We start from the raw sequence: 16886 nt of genomic DNA on the forward strand, positions 1-16886 counted from the left end.
ATCAGGAAGCCTTGCTTTTGGTTAGAGCCTAGAAGGACTTGCATCAACACTTGGCCAACAATGCGGGCAAGATGTTTTCCCTGTCTACTTCCATCCGTAGACATGCCGGTTTCGTACTTCAACGCTTTCTGATAAGGGCAAGATTCTAGCGGAGGATATGCTAGCGCATGATGATGGTTTGTTCAACCCTGACACGAACACCCATCTCAAGCAGAAACAGCAGGTTCAACAGGCTGCGAACAAGTTTGGCTTTCCACAGACCACGAAGGAGAAACTTAGGAAGTTATCGGTCTTTTTATAGAGTGCAGCATACCAGCCCATCACTGTAGACCTACTTAATTAACAGGGACAAATGCAAGATAACAGGGACAAATGCAAGATAACAGGGACAAATGCAAGATACTTCACTTCTGCAGAAAAAATGCAAATCAAAGATACAGAATGGGGGACGATGCCTGGCTTGACAGCAGTACGTGCGAAAAAGACCTTGGAGTCCTTGTGGACAACAAGTTAAACATGAGCCAACAATGTGATGCGGCTGCTAAAAAAGCCAATGGGATTCTGGCCTGCATCAATAGGGGAATAGCGTCTAGATCCAGGGAAGTCCTGCTCCCCCTCTATTCTGCCTTGGTCAGACCACACCTGGAATACTGTGTCCAATTTTGGGCACCACAGTTGTAGGGAGATGTTGACAAGCTGGAAAGCGTCCAGAGGAGGGCGACTAAAATGATTAAGGGTCTGGAGAACAAGCCCTATGAGGAGCGGCTTAAAGAGCTGGGCATGTTTAGCCTGCAGAAGAGAAGGCTGAGAGGAGACATGATAGCCATGTACAAATACATGAAGGGAAGTCATAGGGAGGAGGGAGCAAGCTTGTTTTCTGCTGCCCTGCAGACTAGGACACGGAACAATGGCTTCAAACTACAGGAAAGGAGATTCCACCTGAACATCAGGAAGAACTTCCTCACTGTGAGAGCTGTTCGACAGTGGAACTCTCTCCCCGGGGCCGTGGTGGAGGCTCCTTCTTTGGAGGCTTTTAAGCAGAGGCTGGATGGCCATCTGTCGGGGGTGCTTTGAATGCGATTTCCTGCTTCTTAGCAGGGGGTTGGACTGGATGGCCCATGTGGTCTCTTCCAACTCTACTATTCTATGATTCTATGATTCTATGATTCTAATTATATAAGTGCCTGATTCTAATATTTCCCCTAATTTTGTTGACGAAATTAAGGTTTCATTAAATTGTGCAATTACCCTGACTCTCATGCACTCCGTGTTTGCCTGATTAATAGTTTTATTTCATGGACATGGAATCAATAAATGTAAAACCTACTGGATATTTAAGAAAGGAATTCACAAAGGTTATCACAGCAAACCTATGGAAATTATGTAATTACAGTAGAGTCTCACTTATCCAAGCCTCGCTTATCCAAGCTTCTGGTTAATCCAAGCCATTTTTGAAGTCAATGTTTTCAATATATCGTGATATTTTGGTGCTAAATTCGTAAATACAGTAATTACAACATAACATTACTACGCATTGAACTGCTTTTTCTGTCAAATTTGTTGTATAACATGATGTTTGGGTGCTTAATTTGTAAAATCATAACCTAATTTGATGTTTAATAGGCTTTTCCTTAATCCCTCCTTATTATCCAAGATATTCGCTTATCCAAGCTTCTGCCGGCCCGTTTAGCTTGGATAAGTGAGACTCTACTGTACCATTAGGGTTCACAAAGATTTTTGTAAACCAGGATCCTAACAAGGACAAAGGCATAAAGTATTTTTAATTATTTAAAAAGTGTGAGTAGGTAAGCATTTCACACTATTTGAAAATCCAGTTCATATCTTTAGAGATGTCAAAAATCACCAAAGTTTGCTCCAGATTTAAGGATGGCATTTGTTTATTTAATTCGAGCATGCTGAATCTAAATGAAAGTGGCACAATATTTTCATAATGACCATATATTTAAATGAGGAACACATCTTTTTTATTTCATGATTACAGCAAGACTTACTGCAAGAAGATTCATAATGGTGTGTCCAGTCTCTCCAAACAATGGCTTACGAAATCTGACACTGAAAAGTGGGCAAGGATACACTGAGAAAATAAAAATGGATACAAGAAGTCAGCTTCGACTTTATCTTACGAGAAGTTTACTCAAACTGGACTGGTTAAAATCTAGATCTAAAAATATAATAACCAGATACTTACACCGCAAGAGTTATTTTCACACCTTTTGTACCCAAAGTTGGTTTAGGACCATGCCAGGGATAGAATGAGATGTGTCTCTAGCTTTTTGTTATGAGCACAGAACTGCACTGGGATAGGATGCCTATTGTTTCCAGTGAGAACTTCCAAGTTCTTGTTTGTTTGTCACAACAGAGAAATGGGAAGTCACAGAATGGGACTGCAATCTAACTCCAAACCTAACAGCACATGGGCAGCTGTATCTTCAAACAGTGACAAAGACCCTGGAAATTGGGCTTTAATACCAGATTTTGTAAACAGTTTTAATTTAAAATATTGGGTAGCCTTCAGCTACTTCAATTTTTTTGGGACAAAACAACAAATGTGTAGAAAGGATCTGCAAGTTATAAGTACAACAAGCAATTGGTTCAACAATATGTTTGTCAAGAAGCAAACATCAGAAATCAATGGATTTAATTCCTAGAGTGAATTTGGCAGTTTTTGTTATTATATACATACAAAGAGCATACACAAAAAGCAAATCTAAACATATACAGTCTTGTATAATTTAATGCTTTGATCCCTAACCTTTTGTTTTGGGAACAAAAGAAAGTTTCACTGAAAGACCTATAGTTACACAAGGAACCATTCTGTGAAAAGAAGTTTCTTCTTTTTCATGGAGCAGTAAGTCAAGAATTCAATCAAATGTTGTTATAAGAAATTGTGGGTTTTTTAGCCTTTCTGTAAGAGTTATTCCAAAATGACAATGTAAAAGTCCAATATTATTAGTAAAAGGACTTACGCCTGTATTCTGCTCCAAGTCTCAGCATCAGTCGGATGGGAAATACTTTGGCCCAAGGAGTCTCCCATTTCTGGATAAGAATCCCAAATAGGTATGGTGGGGTTGGGAGGACCAAGTCCTGTAGTGACTGATACACAGGAGTAACATACAAGAAACCACCATGTTCTTTGCTATTGAGAAAACTCTGGCTGAAAAACGAGTGTCCTAAATTGCTTACAACATTACCTAGAAAAATGAAAAATATTGTTAACAGGCATGTGTTGCCTATTTAAATGCCTGAGTAAATAAAGGACACTCAGAAAACATTACTGATCATGCAAACCTTATACACACACACAGAGAGAGAGAGTTTTCCCACATTACTTCATGGTTCACTTTTCACGGATTCGTTGTTTTGCAGTTTTTCAATAAACTCTAAAAGACTATTATAAATCATAAAATATTACAATTTACAGCCTAAGGAAGGGAGGAAGGAGAAGCCAAAGGGAGAGAAAAGGAACTCAAGTGGCAACAGGAGGGAAAGGAGGTGATTTATCAACACACAATTGGTTGATAAAGACTTAAAATAATGTATACCTACTAAAATAATATATAAATATTAAAATAAATATAGTGTCCCTACTTAGCGGATTTTCACTTATTGCGGGTGATCCTGGAACCTAACCCCCGCGATAAGTGAGGGAACATTGTACTGATCGTATTTACTACACTAATCTGACTTATACATAGGATGGTCTTACAACAGAACTAAAAGAGTATTGGAATAAAAGTACAGTACTAAAAGTTATTTAGTACTAAAAATAAAACATTTACCATTTTTCACTCTATATACAGCTTTTTAGCACAGTAAAAATGTAAATAGTTATGAGCAATGTATGTAACAATATGCACATTCATCCACTGACATTCTCTAAGGGACTTCAAGTGACAGTTCTTTAGTCATTGTGCAATTCAAAATGTGGTATGTCACATATAAAATAGCAAGCCACCCTTAAAGCTCTTAAATTACATCAATTTTAATCCAGTGTTTTCAAAGGAATTATTTCTTTTTCTAATAAATGAATCCCCACTCTGACATGGAGACTTTGCAAGTCACACTTTCTCCACTCAGAAGAAAAAGGAAACCTTCTCTAAACTAATCTTGCAAACAAAATCACATGATAGGTTCACTTTAGGGTTGCCATTATGTTGTGAATGAGTTGAAGGCACACAACAACAAACGAACTGATATGTTTTAGTATTTTCTTAAAAGCTTCACCAAGTTTTGTCTCACATTACTAATTCAAACATCCATACAAGAACACTGTATAGTGCTACTGCTTCAGAATAAAATTTGAGAATTTCATAATTCGGTTTTTCTGCTAAATCAGAATGGCTCTCTCCATCTCAAAAAGGCATTTTAGAGATGTAACTTAACATATGTAGGTTTTTTATTGTTCAAATATATTCTAAAATGTAACATCCCAATATTGACCCAGGAATGCTGTAGTACCATAAGTTCAATTTTGAAATCTGTCAATCAGGTCAAAATGAGAGCTGAAACAGGAAAAAGGCCTGGAATAAGTTAAAACATTGAAATTGAAGGCGAAAATAAAGGAGTTTTAGGATTACAACCACTGGGTGGCCATCTGTTGAGAGTATTTTTGCTTTTCGGTTCAGGCCCAGCCTACCTGAGGGACCGCATCTCCTCTTACGAACCCACACAGCCCTGAGATCAGGAGAGGCACTCCTCTCAGTCCTGGCACCATCACAAACGTGGGTGGTGGAAATGAGAGAGGGGGCCTTTTCGGTGGTAGCCCCACGGCTCTGGAACTCCCTTCCCAGAGAGGTGCAATCAGCCCCCCTCCTTGCTGGCCTTTTTGCTCTCATGTTAAAACCTTTTTACAGTACCAGGCATTCCCGGAAGATCAACAATAGGCAATGGCTAGATATACGGGTAATGGTATATTTTTGGAATTGTTATTTCGGACCAGCAATTATTTTAACATGGCCTAAAGAAAATTGAGCTTTTAGGACCTTAGAACAACTTTTTAATAGAGAACCTTTAATAGTTCACACAAGCATTCTATAGCTATCTGCCACTGGCCCAGCCCATCTGCCAAATTTTAAAATGCAATGTGGCCCCTGTGTCCAAAAGTTTCTTGAGGCTCCATGAGAAACCTTTCCTTCAAAAAGGGCTCCACAACTTTGAGAACCCCTGCTATGGTGGAAAGTTTTTCCCAATCATTCCCTTACATTGTATGGACATTATACATTGGTGTACCTCTCTTATGACAGGGACACATTGCTCTTTCTAAGAAATGGTTACGCTTGTTGCCTCAATCACTGTGTTTATGGTAGACAAGCTGTCTGTGATAACCTCTTGCTGTGTTAATTTAATTTAGTATATTATCTAGCCCTCTTTCAAGTGCTTCTAACATCAGAACAGAACTCCCATACTAAGAATGCATTGTTGAACATTGAAGGAATTGACTGAGGGTGCTATGACTCATGATGATCATCTGCTCACAGAACAAGAATTATTATTGTTTATTTGTACAGAAACACATGATCTAATTTGTTTGCCTTGCATTTCTAGACTTCAGAAACAAACTATACCCCATCATAAAAATGAATGCTTAGTGCTGGCTTTTGATTAACTAGAATCAAAACTGTAAAGTCCCAACACCTTGCTTTCCTTATGTTTCTGCAGGACAGTGTATCAAACAAACCCAAAAACAGAATTCAAAAAAACTTCTGGCCAACACACATTTTGGTGCCTCAAATTGTAGCCCTGTTTCTGGCTATATTTGACCCACTAAATCGAAAAAATGTCACCAGTTTTCCCCTGTCAGCTTTTGATTTTGAGATTCAGAACATATACAATTTACTAGCTGCCATCTACATTTTCACAGAAAACCATGATAACCATATCTAAGAAACTAGAACTGATGTGGTCTATCCAAAGTAATTTTCTGAATTAGCTCCCCAAACAGAAAAGTACAGGCATAAAAACCAAGACACAAAGAACTTTTTTGATTGACTGTGTTATACAAAAGCTGTAAAATATATAACTATATAGTGAAACTGCATAAAACTGTAGTAGACTGTGTCAAAGTTCAGGAGCTAATCTGACAATGATGATAAAGTCCTTTGCTTAGTGGGCAGGGCAAACCTATGCAATATGGGGTGGGGTGAGGGGACATCCACAGCAGAGTATCTTCCACACTTGTAGCCCAGCCAGTCTCAAAACTGTTTTCTGAAAAAATAACATTATGTACTAGGACACTGGTTGCACTAGAAGAACAGTTATAGGTGATGTGTTGTCGAAGGTTTTCATGGCCAGAGTCACTGTGAGTTTTCCGGGCTGTATGGCCATGTTAAAGTAGCCCAGTTAAAGGTGAGCTTCAGGGCTACTGTAGACTGACTATTGGGGGGGGGGGGGACTAGACAGCTAGAATCCTTCATATCCAAGTCCTTCCCAGACATCCCCTTGGAATTCCTACGGGATGCCTGTTTTGGGCCATGTTGGGCTGATGTCCACCCGCCCTCTTCATTTATAGCCTCCTACCTACCTTCGGGAAATATTTTAGAATTCCAACCTAAATGTTACTTAGAAGTATATTTTAGTTATTTTACTGAATACCCTTCTACAAGATAAGGAGTGGTCTGTGGTTTAGTGGCCAGATTTCTCGGTTTTAACTGTTCATTTTTAATGTTACTATTCAATTTCATGTTAATGTTTGTACACTTTAAGTTTTAAATTGTGTTGTACTGGTTTTACTGTAAGCAACTTTGTGTCTCTTTTTTAGAGTGAAAAATCAGGATACAACCAACAACAATAATAATACAAATAATGAATACACCTGGAATATCTGTTATTCCATTTTCTTAGGTGAAAATCACTTAGAAATTAAACCTGAGCCTTTACATGAACTCAGCACAAAAATGATAAAATAATCTACAAGTTACTGCTGCACACTTCTGGTGACTGAATAATTCTAGTTACTGTACTTACAAAATTGTCAAATAAGCCATTTTCCTACCTGCCAAGGCATCACGATAAAGCTGCACAAAGTGATTGAAAATATCCTTGGGCAAACTCTTTTCATCAGGTAAACACTGTAGAAGAATTACTATTTCTGATTGGCCTACAGCATGCATTCCCTTTGTAGTAAAGCACCAGCATTTTCTGTTTACATCTGTAGAATAGAAAAACGATTAAAGGTGGTTGCGGAAGTCTACTTTTTTGCCAAGGTAAAACCAGAAATTACATAGAAACCTCTGGTTAGGAAATTACATATTTTTAAAACAAAAACAGTCACCATAGGGTGTGTATGAAACAGGATCAGGAAACTGAGTGGGCAAGTATTTTCGTCTCATGTAATTAACCCTTACAAAGAAATATTTCTCACAGTGCTAGGATAAACTCCCCAAATATGACCAACATGCTTTGCAATCTCACATCTCTGAAGCTGCTATTGTTTGAAAGCCACATGAAATCGGCACTCCTGGGTCTTGTGCAACACATTTATTTGCACTCTTAATTGACAGCAGGGAACATGATTGTATAAACCCATCATTCACAGCATGAAATGAACATTTCACTCCAGTATCCCTTTGCAATGCTTTTGTAAAGTAGCAAGACTTACAAACCTATTTAATTTCTAAAGGAGTATATTTGAACTCAAGTACTATTCAAATCACTTTCAAAATACAGAACAAACACAGGAGAAAGATTATCTACTAAGAAACTCCAAAAAATCAAAGGAAATGTATTAAATGCATAAGGGGTTTGCCATTTTTCCATCCCCCCAAAAAAGTTACTTACAATTTACAATTTTAACCATGGATAGCAAATTTGCATTTAAAACAAACACAAGAGGGTCAGGGCCACCATCTTCTAGCTGCTGCATCACAGATATATGGGATGGTTTTTCTTCTACAGCATAATCTAAAAGGGGAGAAAAGAATAGCTATCAAGTAGTTGTAGTAAAGTATTCCATTCAACTTTGTAATAGGATACAACTGATATTTCAGCACTATTCAGACTAATAATTTAGTCAAAAGATTGACAGTATTTTGAAACTAAGCTTGGGTCATTTTTTAAAAATACATGTTACCAATCTTAATCAAAACTACAACTAGGAATTTTTCAAAGAAGCAGAACTTTTGGTCTGCTTTTCTAAACTTTATTCCTTGATCTCAAAAAGTGAAATACAGTAGGCCTCCACTTTTACAGGTGTTAGAGTTGAAAGACTCCTGCAAAAGTGGAAAAACAATTACTTTTTAAAATGTTATTTCTTTTAATTTGAGAAAACACATGTCTAGAAATCTCTAGGTCCTCCAAGGCAACTCTATGCTGAATCTCTGCCAGAAGTGGATCATGAATAGGTACTGGAAAATTTAAAGGTTCTTAGAGACCTGTTATCTCTAGAAATCTCTAGGTCCTCCCATGTAACCTGACAATTAACTTCTAGCAGATGTTGATCACATAGTCACCCTGAAGGACCTAGAGATTTCTAGAAAGTACATGTTAATCCAATCTGCGAAAAATCTAACCAAAAAATTAAACCCGCAAATGGGCCTGTTTGGTCAAAATAAAATCTAGATGAGTAATTTAACAAGCAAGTCTTAAGATCCCTTACAATTTCTCAATATTATATGTTGGAACTATTAGATGGAACAGGAGATTCTGTATGGCTAGGGCTTTTAGAAAGTTAGAAATTATGCATTTTAAGTCAAACTACTGATTTCTCTTTTGAGTACAAAAGCTATTTGAAGCATCATCATCAACAGCATATCATTATCATCTTCATCCCGCCTCAATAGCTTAGACTTATTTTTTTCAAAGTCCCTCATGCACTTGGTACCAGTTCAGATCCCATTCCAGTACGTGTGAACTTCAGGGATGCCATTTACATAACATTCCATCTCATTTATAATATTACTCCATTTGGAGCTATCCTTTTAGAGCTTTTCACATCATACTCTTGTTCTCACCACAAAATGATTTTGTGTCTCAGGACACTTAGATACTTTGCTAGTCATTCCCATTTTCAGGTCTTTCATGAACAACTTCAAAAACACTGCCCCCAGTCTCTCCATTGTGAGAACTAGCCATTTAGTCAGTCAGTCAGTCAATCAGTCTCTCTCTCTCTCTCTCTCTCCCCCCCCCCCCCCCCTTTCCGGATGTTGAACTAGTTTCAGTTCATAAGACGACTTCTCCTCTTACCCCAACAACTACTAAATTTATCTTGGATTCTTTGGTGCCAGAGCTTGCTAAAGAATTTTGAAAGTCCATGTAAAAATGTTAATGAGATCCCTTCAAAACTATCAAGACTGCCTGATACTATATTGACATTTATTTATTGAGTTAGTAATAATGAATTTTATGAAATAAGATTTTTTTTAGAAATGGGAAGTTTATGTAGAACAATTAGACATTTATATTTAAATGCTTATGATGCTAGTGAAGATAATAAAACAGCACATCATAATAAAGGTAAGAAGTTTTCAAGAGTTTCTCTAAGTAGAAATAGCTGGATATTTTTTCTCTTGTAAGAAGTAATAAAAAAAAACTTAGCCCAGTAATGTCTGTTGATGAAAGTCTCATTTTAAATACCCCAATGAGATTAAAATATCTTCTTTTGAGAATGTCCACAGAATTCCTCCTTATGTAAGAGATAACATATAGTTACACCTAATTAAGACAGGCTTTCCCCACCGAAATCCCTGTTAGGCCTTGACAGAGTGAAAAGTTGGGTTTCCACATAGACTATTCTATGATGAACAACTGGTTAATACTATTTACAGATAGTAATGATCTCACCTCCTTTTACTCCAGTAGAAATGAGAATTGGAGGAAGCCCATCTTCTGGAATAAGATTCATTGCACTGCCAACTGGACTTCCAACCTGAGTTTTACTTCTTGAAAATGCCAGTGTGCTTTCAGCCTACAAGAGGCAACAAAAACATTGTGTAAAAGAAAAAAAAAACTTTAGATCTGTTGTTCTCTGTAAACACAAGATACCAGAACAATTTGTTGTATTGGATCCTAAGTAAAAAATACAGTTTATAACCTGATGAAAAGTACCTACTCTTACTAAACAGATAGTATCAGTTTTTTTGAAGTAAATGTCAATGGAATTCCACTCACAGAAAAGTCCACTAGAAGGTTAACTAACTGGTTGTGGATGGGGGAGGGTGTTCTCCATGATCCCTGATGCCATTTCTTATGTTGCTCAATTCTGCCCTTTCAACATTTTGGAGGACATTTTCAAAGGAAAAGGGACACTGCCTCCCCCACTTCTACTGGATTTATGTCTCTTTCATGAACAGAGGAATGCTAGTCAGAGAGCTGAAAGCAACTTATGTCTGGATCTAACCTATATTAAAGATGACCAACCATTCATTGTGTCACACCAACCTACCTAAAGCATTTATGTTTGTGTGCTGGTGTTATTTAATCAGCTCTACTTAAATACGTCAGGGTGTTTTCTCACCTCTACTGGCGAGGCATTGTTGCTCATGGGCTTGCTGGGATCATGTGAGACTGCCAGTGCTCCAGTAGAGGTTGTTCCAGACACTGTTAATTTTGCTGCATCAGCAACTTCCCCATTGGGTAAGATCCCATCAGCAAACCAAACACGTCTTTGTTCTCTAGGCTGAGCTACTAGGGAGAAAATTGGGAACAACTTTACAAATGAAATACAAGCTTAAGATGAAATTAGCCAACTTTAATATTTCAAACCACGATACAGAAATACAGCAAACAAAAAATCAGCAGCAGTAACTACGAATATTTCCAAGGTCACAATTTAGTTTTCTTTTTCTAGTGTAACAAAAGCAATCCATAATAAGAACTGATTTTTTAGAAATGTAACTTGACTCTTCAGCAAGAGGAACTTCTGCTGTAGTAGGAAGAGCAGACAAAGCAGAGACTGCAAAGTTTTTCCCCATGTGTGCACATCACATCTCTCAGATCAAGTAAACAGTGCTAATCTGCATTTTGATAATACTTTTACAGTGCTTAAGTACTCTTTCTCTCTCTTGCCTATTCACATGCAGAAACATGCACAGTTCATGTTAGCTACTATTTAGATTTTACAAGTTAAAAGACTCAGACATACTTACTTGCTGAGAAAATTCATGATCAGATCTGTTGCTTCCAAATCCAAAACATTATTTAGAACAATATTATAAAATTATCTGCATTTAAATTGAAATTATTATTAATAATAATAATAATAATAATACATTTAAGGCACCCAGAGATCTTGGGATAAAGGACAGAATATAAATATTTAAACAAATAAATATCCAGAGAAGTAAGAATCGCAGAAGTAGACAGAGATATAACAAAATTCTTTACCTTCTGCCCCTGGGTGTTTTAAGACTCCCACAGGAACCATAACAGTGGGAGGTGGAGAGTTCAGGGCTCCAGAGGCCTGGGCTTGCTGCAAGGGAGGAATGGTAGAACAGTACTCAGCAGGATTGTTAGGATTAGGGCTCTGGCTTGAGGCACTCATCATGTTTTCCCAGGCTTGTGCTAAAGAAACAAAGAGGGGGAAAAACATTAAAGAAGCAATCAGTTAAACATACAAAGAAAGAAAGCAATTTACAGTTCCAAGGTTGGCTGTCTTCTACCTTTTATTAGAAACACAGAAGTAATTATTGTTCAAGAGAGAACAAATGATCAAAACTGTGATAACAAATAACTGCTTTGGAAGAGGGACATTTCTGAAAAGAGGCAAAATAGTTGTTTCAGGCTGTCAATATGAAACTAGCATAAGCATGGGCAGACATGGTTAGACAAGGCACCTGATGACTTCACTGCAGTCTATTATAAAGCACTAGCAGATGAATTTGTACTACCTTCCACAAGTTTTGAATGAGATACTTTTAAAGAAGCGGATATTAGAGACGTAGCAAGAAGCAAACATTACACTGATCCCAAAAGAAGATAAGGATCCCCTATAAGTCCAGAACTACAGACGTATTTCACTGATGAACACCGATTATAAATGAGTCAGGACAATACTGGCAAACAGACTAAAGAATATACCAACTGGATGGATACATAAAGATCAAGCAGGCTTCTTACCTAGAAGGCAAATCAGAGAAAATACAGGAGTGATAATCTATTTGATAAAATACTTCCATAAACACAATTAAAAACAAGGTGATCTCTTCTTCTTAGATACAGAAAAAGCATTTGACAATTTAAGCTGGGAATGTATGAAAGAAATGCTCAAGACGATTAAATGTGGACAAAATTTTGGAATGTGGTGGAGGCAAAATATATTAAACAATATGCAAAAAATACAAATAAATGGCCATTTGACTTAAAGATTTGAAATCCAGAAAGACGTAAGACAAGGATGTCCATTATCACCATTACTATTTATAATGGTGGTAGAAGTGTTAGCAAGAAAAATATGACAAGAAAAAATATGACAACAACATTAGAGGAGTGAAAATTTAAAAAAATCAAATTGAGGCTCTCTGCACATGTTGTGATGATAGTAACAAAAGAGACCATAGAGACAATACCTAAAATATTGGAAATTATTGAGGACTTTGAAAAAGTGGCTGGACTTAACAAGAGAAAACAAAAATAATGATTAAGAATATTCAGAAGCAGAAACATCGAATCTTGTAGGAAAGAACAGGTATTTAGATTGTCAACAAAGTCAAGTATCTGGGAATCTACATGACTATGAAAAATCCGAACCTATATAAAACAACTATGAAAAAGCATGGAATGGAATAAAAAAAGATTTAAAATGATGGTCCCAGATAGAACTTTCTTTGCTGGGAACAATATCTACAATTAAAATGAATGTTTGTCCTAAAATTATGTTTCTTTTCCAAACAATATCAATATAATTAAATGACACCTGCCTCAATGGAACAACAATATTAGCAAATTCATTTGGAAAGGCAAAACAACAAGAATTAAGATGAAATCATTGCAAGATGTCAAAGACATACCAAACTTTAAGCTATGCTATAAAGCCGCAGCTCTAGTTTGGATAAAAGACTTGGATGTTTAGACAAGCCTTTGACAATGTCTAGCCCAATGATCTGCAATTATGATACAGCACAGCACTTTTATCCCATTCCCTTGTTCCTTAGCTACAACTTGCACTATCCCTTTCCTTTCTTCTTGTTTACAGTTGGCCATGTTTTCACGACAGATGACATTATAGGTTATTGGGCACTGTTCTGAGTTCAAATAGTTGTTTTATATACTAGTGGTTTTATTTTGTATTGTATGTTTATTTTATGCGTTGTTTTAGGCACCTTGCATCATATGTAAGCTGCCCAAGTCCCTTTGGGGAGATGGAAGCGGGGTACAAAAATAAAGTTGTTGTTGTTGTTGTTGTTGTTATAAAAGAATGGATAACTCTAGATAAATAAAACATTACTGACATTAGAAGGACGTGATTTAAAAAATGGATGCCATGGATACTTAATATATGGAAAAATATTAATCGATTTTAAGAGCCACCTGCTAAAAATACACTATCCAAAGTACAAATCAAGACTTTATTTAAAAAAACCTTTGTGGATATCTACCAAAGAAGATTTCTATCGGACAGAGGTGGGGGAGACCAATGCCCCATGTATAAACAGTTATTAATTGGTCAAACAAAATGACGCTTGCCAAAAAAAAAGAAAACAAGACAGCATACAATTTTTATGATTCTAATATAGACAACTACAAGAAAAATACCAAATGTATAAGAAGATAGACATCAATTGGTAAGATAATGAAATAGATATGTTGTCGAAGACTTTCATGGCCAGAATTACAGAGTTGTTGTGTGTTTTCCGGGCTGTATGGTCATGTTTCAGAAGCATGTGGACAATTACAACAGAAAGGAGGAAACAATGAAAATGAACAAAATCTGGCTACCAGTATTTTAAAAAACTCTAAAATCAGAACAGCAAATAAGGAACAACACTCTGAAAACAGAGGAAGTGTAGACATGAATCAATCAGGGGTAGCTAACACCTCTGAACAAAAGATTCCCCCAGGCAGGAAGAAACCAGGACATGAATCTGGCAAGGCCATTAATGCTAATCAAAATGATTAATGACTTTTCACAGATGTATAAACTTTCCTTGCTTAGTTTTTTCCAATATACCTCACAAACTCTGAGGATGCCTGCCATAGATATGGGCAAAACGTCAGGAGAGAATGCTTCTGGAACATGGCCATACAGCCCGGAAAACACACAACAATCCAATGAAATAGATACTTTTTCCATCCAAGAAAAAACAAATAGCAAAAGTCTATAAAATATTATTAAAATTAGACACATATATGCACAATAAAAATTATATGAAAAAAGAAACATGGAAATTTCTGAAAGCAAGCAAGATAGTTGTTTCAGGCTGCCAATATGAAACTAATATTAGCATGGGTAGACATGGTTGTGTCAGAAATCAGTAACTTTCTCGTGCTGCTCTCCCCTTCTGTAGATCTTTAAAATTGCTACAGAATTTTTTCCCAAGATTAGAAGCTGAGATTCAGAAACAAATTGGAGGTGGAGGAGGGGTTATCATTCGTCTTGACTACTGTGTAAGCATTTATATTACAAATGTTGTGCTTTGTACTGCTGACGATTAAATGTGCTGTTCTTCGCACTACAAGTGGACACTTATCCAACCACTGCAGTACAAATACCCTATTTCATTGCATTATAGTCATACTTTTTATCTTTTTTTGAAATAAAAAGGGTGTGTGACTATTACAAAAATAGGGAGGTTGTACCGTTGTGAACCGTCTACTATCAGCTAGATTTCCCTTCCACATGTTTTGCTACCCTAAACAGTTTTATCTGCAGTGCTTACCTTATTCACTCACCCGTTTTGCCCATCTGCTCACTCACTCAGCCATGGCACTTGTTGGGTGAATGAAGCACCACCTGGTGGACAGGTGGGGGAGTAGATGGGTGGGGGAGTGAGTAGAGCACCCTTGCTGAAAGGGAGTTGACAAGCTGGTAAAGCTGTTTAGGGCAGCAAGACATGTGGAAAGGAAGCCTAACTGCTAGTAGAAGCTAGTCTAAATCAAGGATGCGACTATTATGCAAGGAAAAAATGAAGTACGACTATTACGCGGTGGCGATTATCATTGTGATGAAATACAGTTTGCCTCTGCTGCACAAGTTGCATTCATAACTTGTAAGTGGCATGATAGATAGCTCAACTCCATATGCCTATTAAATCTCTATATGCTCACTACAGTTGTTATTTCATCAGTTCAGGGACAGAGCTGCTCCTAGAGCTCTTCCTAAGCCACTTGGAACAAACTATTTCCTAGAACCATAACAAATTAGAAAACAGGATGTCCACCAATACCAAGAACCCACCACTCCCTGCTCAGGAAAGAACAGGACTGAACTCAAGTTTGTTAATTAAAATAAAATACAAAATTAATGATAAATCTCATAACATTAACTCAAACTATGTGAAAAGAGCTGGCATCCTGACAAACATATTTGGTCTAATTTTATTAACACTGAAATATATCTGTATTGTCAAATACTGTTTCAACCTCAAGCTTTGGAAGTCAGAATATTAAAAGGTACAATTAATATCAATGTATTCTGATCCTAAAACTTTTATGAAAGAAATTTCTGTCCCTCTCCCATTTACAATTTTTATCCAAAACAGAATTTGGAAAGCACTTAAAAAGAAGAGAAAAGTATTAATATACTGTCACATTTAAGATTGAGTAACAAAACTACACAGAAACACAACACTTCTTTATTCTCATCTACTCAAAATGTGCATGTAAGAACCAACGGAGCAATTGCTGCTTCAAATATATAAGCCCCCAGAGAGCAAAGAATGATAAAGAATTTCCAGCACCAAAGGAAAAAGGTAAATGAGTGGCTCAGACAATACAAATGATCTGACATGAAACATGAAAGCATTATCACTTAAAACTACCAACTAGGCCAGTGCAGCTTTATGGAACCTAAATGCAAAGTTGGTTCCTGACACATGAGAACTTTAGAGGTAAAGATAGCTACTGTATATTTAATTTTACTTACCATCACTTATTAGTAATGGAACAGAAAAAAAATCATCTCATTGAAAGTACAGTAGAGTCTCACTTATCCAACATTCGTTTATCCAACATTCTGGATTATCCAACACAGTCTACCTCCTGCTTAGATCCACAGCTGTTTCTCTAGGCAGCAAGGGCTGAACTTTTTATAGATTTAATTTCCGACAATGTTGTTACTATAAGTTCATTTTATGCAATTCTGTCTTTATTTGTAGTCAATTTGTTAGTAGCCAATGTTTTTGTAGTCAATGTTTTCAATACATTGTGATGTTTTGGTGCTAAATTGTTAAGTACAGTAATTAATACATAAGGTTACCGTGTATTGAACTGCTTTTTCTGTCGATTTGTTATAAAACATGATGTTTTGGTGCTTAATTTGTAAAATCATACCATAATTTGATGTTTAATAGGCTTTTCCTTAATCTCTCCTTCATATTCAACATTTTCGCTTATCCAATGTTCTGCCGGCCCGTTTATGTTGGATAAGTGAAACTCTACTGTACTATGATATGGATTTTATGACACCTCTTTAACCAAAATAACTGCAGATTCAAATGATTCAAATGAACATATTTCAGATTCTAGCATTCATAAACCACAAGAAATATTATTCACTAACTGGATAAGACAGCCATCTTTGCAACTAAACCAAGAACTGCTTTGTATAGTATGACTCTGACCCCATATCTGCAGTGAATATGTTCCCGTACCTTGTGTGGATACATGACATCAGAAATAATAGTAAACCCTATTGAAATGAAGAATTTGTGGCCCAAGAATACCACAGATTTCTGCTTGAGGATCTAGAAAATGCCTAGAGAGGACATATTTTT

General features: G+C 36.7%; 1 protein-coding gene across 4 annotated transcripts in view; it reads right to left on the bottom strand.

Annotated features, from left to right (window-relative positions):
- Window positions 1-16886, bottom strand: part of zfyve9 (zinc finger FYVE-type containing 9) — an 83111-nt gene that overhangs the window by 16252 nt on the left and 49973 nt on the right. For 3 of the 4 annotated variants that reach the window (XM_062978306.1, XM_062978305.1, XM_062978308.1), the window contains 7 exons: window positions 11341-11517; window positions 10472-10641; window positions 9799-9922; window positions 7798-7920; window positions 7013-7168; window positions 2988-3212; window positions 2013-2095 (listed from right to left, as the gene is read on the bottom strand). In XM_062978306.1, coding sequence (XP_062834376.1) covers window positions 2013-2095; window positions 2988-3212; window positions 7013-7168; window positions 7798-7920; window positions 9799-9922; window positions 10472-10641; window positions 11341-11517 — 1058 coding nt within the window. The remainder of the gene's footprint in view (window positions 1-2012; window positions 2096-2987; window positions 3213-7012; window positions 7169-7797; window positions 7921-9798; window positions 9923-10471; window positions 10642-11340; window positions 11518-16886) is intronic. The other variant, XM_062978307.1, reaches the window with a different exon arrangement.

The sequence above is a fragment of the Anolis carolinensis genome, chromosome 4 (genome assembly GCF_035594765.1).
Source record: "Anolis carolinensis isolate JA03-04 chromosome 4, rAnoCar3.1.pri, whole genome shotgun sequence".
Lineage (NCBI taxonomy): Eukaryota > Metazoa > Chordata > Lepidosauria > Squamata > Dactyloidae > Anolis > Anolis carolinensis.